The sequence below is a fragment of the Xenia sp. Carnegie-2017 genome, unplaced genomic scaffold (genome assembly GCF_021976095.1).
Source record: "Xenia sp. Carnegie-2017 unplaced genomic scaffold, XeniaSp_v1 HiC_scaffold_6, whole genome shotgun sequence".
Classification (NCBI taxonomy): Eukaryota; Metazoa; Cnidaria; class Anthozoa; order Malacalcyonacea; family Xeniidae; genus Xenia; species Xenia sp. Carnegie-2017.
Window position 1 is genome coordinate 21,692,499 of NW_025813526.1, and position 6,376 is coordinate 21,698,874.

The 6,376-nt window shown below is 40.3% G+C and overlaps 1 protein-coding gene across 1 annotated transcript; it reads left to right on the forward strand.

Moving 5' to 3' along the window:
• The first annotated feature begins 1,802 nt into the window (after positions 1-1,802).
• On the forward strand, positions 1,803-3,613 carry LOC124457338. Its single transcript, XM_047007608.1, has 5 exons — positions 1,803-1,880; positions 2,043-2,168; positions 2,260-2,730; positions 2,867-3,016; positions 3,407-3,613. The coding sequence occupies exons 1-5, from the start codon at positions 1,803-1,805 to the stop codon at positions 3,611-3,613; spliced, it is 1,032 nt and encodes a 343-aa protein (XP_046863564.1).
• Positions 3,614-6,376: the final 2,763 nt, after the last annotated feature.

The window sequence follows — 6,376 nt, forward strand, 5'->3', positions numbered from 1 at the left end:
GACGTTAATTAAGGAAAATAGATAATCGTTGTTTTCCATAAAGCCCATGGATGGTTTGCTCGTGATACATGAGAAACAGTAAGTATAAAACGTTTAAGGTCTTCTTAACTTATAAGTGCCAAAAAAACGGCATGCGCACAGTGTCAAAAGAAGTTAATTGAAACGTTGCTAGATTTATTTAATAAGAAGAACTTTTGTTACAAAAAGATAGAACTCAAAAGCAAAAAACCCCCGTTTTCGGTCCATGCTTCCCGATACCTTCTTAAGCGTAAGGCACTAGAACGCTGCATGTTAACGTTTCGGTAGGAGATTTCGGCCCCTTCCACGCTATCCTACTTGGGGATGTCAATAGCAAGCTTCCGCCCATCAGACCCCGAGATCACCTGCGATAGGCTTTGCTCGGGGTACGCAGGGAGAGTGCGGTCGCGACCCGAAACGTCTGGACCCCTAAGCCACTGCATACATATCGCACCCAGCTTCCACTGCTAGTTGACATATATTAAACCTATATTTAGCTTTATATTTATATACATAAATTCAAAGCCTTACGAGAGTTGTGGTATTATTGAAGTCACTACTGCGCATGCCCAGACGATTTCTTCAATAATTTGCGACTAAGTGAGCTAAATGCCACAACTTTAGTGCAAGTACATATGGTTAGTCGTTGCCATGACTATAAACAGTTAGTGGAGTGGACTGCGCATGCGCTAAAGCACTGCGGATGATTTCTTTATTAATTTGTTACTAAGCATGTTATTTACGTCAAAATCGGTGCTAGTTGATGGAGTGCTGATGCAGTTGGTCGTTGCCATGACCATCAACTTGGGCAGCTGGTCAAGTTGACTGCGCATGCGCAAATGATTCATCTGAAAATTTGTGACTGAGCGAGCTAATCCTCGATAGTTGGTACTGGTACATACAGTTAGTCGTTGCTATGAACATGAACATGAAGAGTTGGTAGAGTTGACTTGATATACGCGCAGAAGAGTCGCTAGTGTCGGGGCATTTTTTTCTCCTCTCGTATGTTGTGCTGCGCATATCGGCAGCAATTTTTCCAGCAAGATATTTAGGGCTCTTCACTTGTTCGCAACTACTGAAATGGTACGACGTCATTTGATATACTGAAATATTTTTGATTTTATTGTGAAGAAATGACGTCGTGTAATTGCAGTGGTTGGAAACAAGTGAAAAACCCTAATTATTTCTGGAATGATGGGGGACCTGAGAACGTGGTGTACACTTCTAAAGAGTGGCTCTTCTGTTTAATTTTTATCATGTTGAAAGACTCAACATACTATATGCAAATTTAAGTAAATATTCTTGGATTCCAACCAACCTCCAGGGAATTATCAAATAATGTGGCTCGCCAACGCAGGCAGCTGGCAACAATAGCATAAAATATTCATTCGCATTGATCCAAACATAAGCACCAAGAATATTTCATAACCAAATTCTAAATAGGCAGATTGCGCCAATAGCACTGTCGTGGTCTTGTCGAATTTTTCACTGGTGGCTTAAAAAATTGTCTTTGGTTAAAGCGGTTTACACGTTCTCAACCGATTTAGCCAATAATTTACTTAAACTAAAACCTCGTTTACATTGCACCGGATTGCTACCAAGGAAGGTTTAATTTTCTATGTGTTAAAAGTCGGTGACAACGTCCAATATCAGAGACACAATTAAATAGATTGAATATATCAACTTAATAAGAAATTAATCCAACCAGTTACCAACCAGTTTTTAGCATCATCAGATATCTAAGGCCGCGCTTGAGATAGCCGCTCCAGTTATTATAGAACTCAATGTCGGCAACAGGCAGTCAGGCACGTGCCGCTTTGCGTAATGGGATGTCAAGTGGCCAAATCGACCAATCGCCGCAAGTTCGCAACTAATTGGACAAAGAAATGCACTTAATGACACTTAATATTGATCTGATTTTATTCATTCATTGCTCTAACAAACGGTAACGGAGTTGTCACTTGACTAGTGACGCAAGAATATTCGTAAAAATTCAATTAATTATGCCACGATTGTGTTGTCAGGTATGTGCAACGTTTTTTTCAACGTCTGTTGCTGGAATGTTGCATCATTTGGTCGCTGTTCATGAACACGATGCCAGATTGCATATTATCTGCAAAGTGCTTGAATGTAATTTAACCTTCGCTAAGGTAAGCTTTTCATTCTTGATACGACACTGATTTGTTTGTTATTTGTTAAAAATATTTACTTATTCAGTGCGTTCACGGAGTTGTTGTTTAGGTTAACTCTTACAAAAGTCATCTTAGAAGAAAGCACGCCAATGTTGACTTAAACTCACGTGATCTATGTTGCGTTGAATCAGCGAGTAGCACTCACAACAATTTTTGTCCTCATGAGGATGGCCTTGAACTCCTAATTGATGAATTCAACAGGGAAAATGAACTTGATGACTATGTTCAAGCAATGGAACACAAAAAGGCCCAATTTCTTCTAAAAACAAAAGAAATCAATCTGCTCACACAAAAATGTGTGGATAACATTGTAGAAGATTCCACTGAACTTGTCCAAGGAACAGTCAAAGCAATTAAACACGGTTTGCAAAATTGCTTAGAGAAAGCTGGATTAAATTATAAAGATGTGCCAGGTCTTGATGAATTATTTGATGAAGGACATGCTATCTCAAATCCATTCAAACATATTTCCACAAAGTATAAACAGAATGCTTATTTTGAGGAGCATTTTGGCTTAGTTGTAACTTTTATTTCTATGTTTTTTGACTTTTTTTAGAATGTTAAGAGTTTTTGGATAAAGTTTTTTAAGATTTTTAACAGATTTTAGCCAGCTGCTCTTTAGTGCTTGTTATGCATAATCATTATTTTAACTGTAGCAACTCAGACGAATTAAACTTGGACACAGAGTTGTGAAAAGACTTTCAAGGACTCTGTACAAAGAGGTTATTAAAGATGATGAAATCATGTACATACCACTGCTTAAATCCTTGGAAAAAATGCTCAATGTAAAAGGAGTACTTGAACAGGTCAGATTGTTAATAGCATGGTTGTGTTTTTTTTTTGTTAGCAAGTTTATCAAACTATGACAACTACACCTTTGCAAGTACCCATATCAATAACAGGGTTGCAAAATAATAATACATGTTCTATGTATAACCATAAAAAGAACTCTATGTGTGTTTTACTGTGTTAGTTTCCATGAAAGCAAAAACAATGATGACATGCGTTTATTAGAGCACATTTCCAAAAATATATTCCAATTATTTCATAAAAATATGAAAATAGCCTGATTTTAATTTGAAATGTTTGATAGTAGGAAGGCACCCATCCTACCACCAGACATTTCCATTGCTGGTTAATAATAAATTTAATTTATTAATAAATTTAATATTTTCATTCTTCGATTTCAATTTCAGCTAAACCATGGTCATCTTCGGCAACATAAACATGATGATGTGATTGAGGATGTTTGCAAGGGCCAGTATTTCAAGACCCATCCTCTGTTTTCCAAGGACTCAGCTGCTTTACAAATCATGCTTTACTATAATGAGTTGGAAATTGCAAATGCCCTTGGTAGTAAAACTGGAAAGCTTAAGTTAGGTAATAGTTTAATGACATCATAGTGACTAAATCAGTCACTCAAATGTAAGAAAGTGTATGAGCAATGAAAGGCTATAAGAAGCTCTTATTACATCATATGCCATTATTTCTGTATGACAGGAGTTGTTTACTACACAACTGGAAATATTGATCCTCGATATCGATCCCAGTGTGATAACATTCACCTACTCCTTATGGCAACGGTTCCAATTATCAAAAAATATGGCATTGACATTCTCTTGGAGCCTTTCATGAATGACCTTGAATACCTTGAACAAGTAAGTGATCCTATTTATTGTTTTTTAGCTTATTACGTGTTATTGATAATTGTGCAGAGTAAGTAGTTTGATAAAAATTGCTTAAAATTAACTGTCACACTTCTTTTTTGAGGATGGTGGTCACCAGTTCATTGTTAAAGGTGAACCTAAATCATTTTCTGGGACTATTGTGTTCGTTTCTGGAGACAATCTTGGATCACAACTCATGAGTGGATTTAAAGAAGGTCCAGGTGCACATTTGAAATGCAGGCAATGCATGGGGACCACTGAACAAACATAGCAGAAGGTATGTATGTTTATGATAATACATTATTAACCTGTTTCAACATAGATCAAATGTTTTATTATGGTTTTTAGCAGAACAGGAACATACACTTTAAAGTAAGTCTTTCAGTTTCTAGAAAAACATTTTACACTTTGAACTCGTGCTGGTCATGAACGCCAATGTGAACTGATTCAAGAAAACCCAGAACTGAGTAAAGCATATGGGCTTTGCAGGAGATCATTTCTTCGCAACTCTTGGTATTTTTATATGAGCGACCAACTTGCTTTCTATCATAGTCTGCACTTTGATTAAAAGCCTGATGTAAGGAACCCTGTAGAAGCGGTTTTTCTTGTAGACGGTAGCTCTTGGTTAGCTGGAGAAGCGGTTTTCTTGTAGACGGTAGCTCTTGGTTAGCTGGAGAAGCGGTTTTTCTTGTAGACGGTAGCTCTTGGTTAGCTGGAGAAGCGGTTTTTCTTGTAGACGATAGCTCTTGGTTAGCTGGAGAAGCGGTTTTCTTGTAGACGGTAGCTCTTGGTTTGCTGGAGAAGCGGTCTTTCTTGTAGACGGTAGCTCTTGGTTAGCTGGAGAAGCGGTTTTTCTTGTAGACGGTAGCTCTTTGTTACTGGAGAAGCGGTTTTTCTTGTAGACGGTAGCTCTTGGTTTGCTGGAGAAGCGGTTTTCTTGTAGACGGTAGCTCTTGGTTAGCTGGAGAAGCGGTTTTCTTGTAGACGGTAGCTCTTCGTTAGCTGGAGAAGCGGTTGTCTTGTAGACGGTAGCTCTTCGTTAGCTGGAGAAGCGGTTTTTCTTGTAGACGGTAGCTCTTGGTTAGCTGGAGAAGCGGTTTTCTTGTAGACGGTAGCTCTTTGTTAGCTGGAGAAGCGGTTGTCTTGTGGACGGTAGCTCTTGGTTGGCTGGAGAAGCGGTTTTCTTGTAGACGGTAGCTCTTGGTTAGCTGGAGAAGCGGTTTTCTTGTAGACGGTAGCTCTTGGTTAGCTGGAGAAGCGGTTTTCTTGTAGACGGTAGCTCTTGGTTAGCTGGAGAAGCGGTTTTTCTTGTAGACGGTAGCTCTTTGTTAGCTGGAGAAGCGGTTGTCTTGTGGACGGTAGCTCTTGGTTGGCTGGAGAAGCGGTTTTCTTGTAGACGGTAGCTCTTGGTTAGCTGGAGAAGCGGTTTTCTTGTTGACGTTAGCTCTTTGTTAGCTGGAGAAGCGGTTTTTCTTGTAGACGGTAGCTCTTGGTTTGCTGAAGAAGCGGTTTTCTTGTAGACGGTAGCTCTTTGTTAGCTGGAGAAGCGGTTGTCTTGTGGACGGTAGCTCTTGGTTGGCTGGAGAAGCGGTTTTCTTGTAGACGGTTGCTCTTGGTTAGCTGGAGAAGCGGCTTTTCTTGTAGACGGTAGCTCTTTGTTAGCTGGAGAAGCGGTTGTCTTGTAGACGGTAGCTCTTGGTTTGCTGGAGAAGCGGTTTTCTTGTAGACGGTAGCTCTTGGTTAGCTGGAGAAGCGTTTTTCTAGTAGACGGTAGCTCTTGGTTAGCTAGAGAAGCGGTTTTTCTTGTAGACGGTAGCTCTTGGTTAGCTGGAGAAGCGGTTTTCTTGTAAACGGTAGCTCTTGGTTAGCTAGAAGCGGTTTTTCTTGTAGACGGTAGCTCTTGGTTAGCTGTAGAAGCGGTTTTCTTGTAGACGGTAGCTCTTGGTTAGCTGGAGAAGCGGTTTTCTTGTAGACGGTAGCTCTTGGTTAGCTGGAGAAGCGGTTTTTCTTGTAGACGGTAGCTCTTGGTTAGCTGGAGAAGCGGTTTTTCTTGTAGACGATAGCTCTTGGTTAGCTGGAGAAGCGTTTTTCTTGTAGACGGTAGCTCTTGGTTTGCTGGAGAAGCGGTCTTTCTTGTAGACGGTAGCTCTTGGTTAGCTGGAGAAGCGGTTTTCTTGTAGACGGTAGCTCTTTGTTACTGGAGAAGCGGTTTTCTTGTAGACGGTAGCTCTTGGTTTGCTGGAGAAGCGGTTTTCTTGTAGACGGTAGCTCTTGGTTAGCTGGAGAAGCGGTTTTCTTGTAGACGGTAGCTCTTCGTTAGCTGGAGAAGCGGTTGTCTTGTAGACGGTAGCTCTTCGTTAGCTGGAGAAGCGGTTTTCTTGTAGACGGTAGCTCTTGGTTAGCTGGAGAAGCGGTTTTCTTGTAGACGGTAGCTCTTTGTTAGCTGGAGAAGCGGTTGTCTTGTGGACGGTAGCTCTTGGTTGGCTGGAGAAGCGGTTT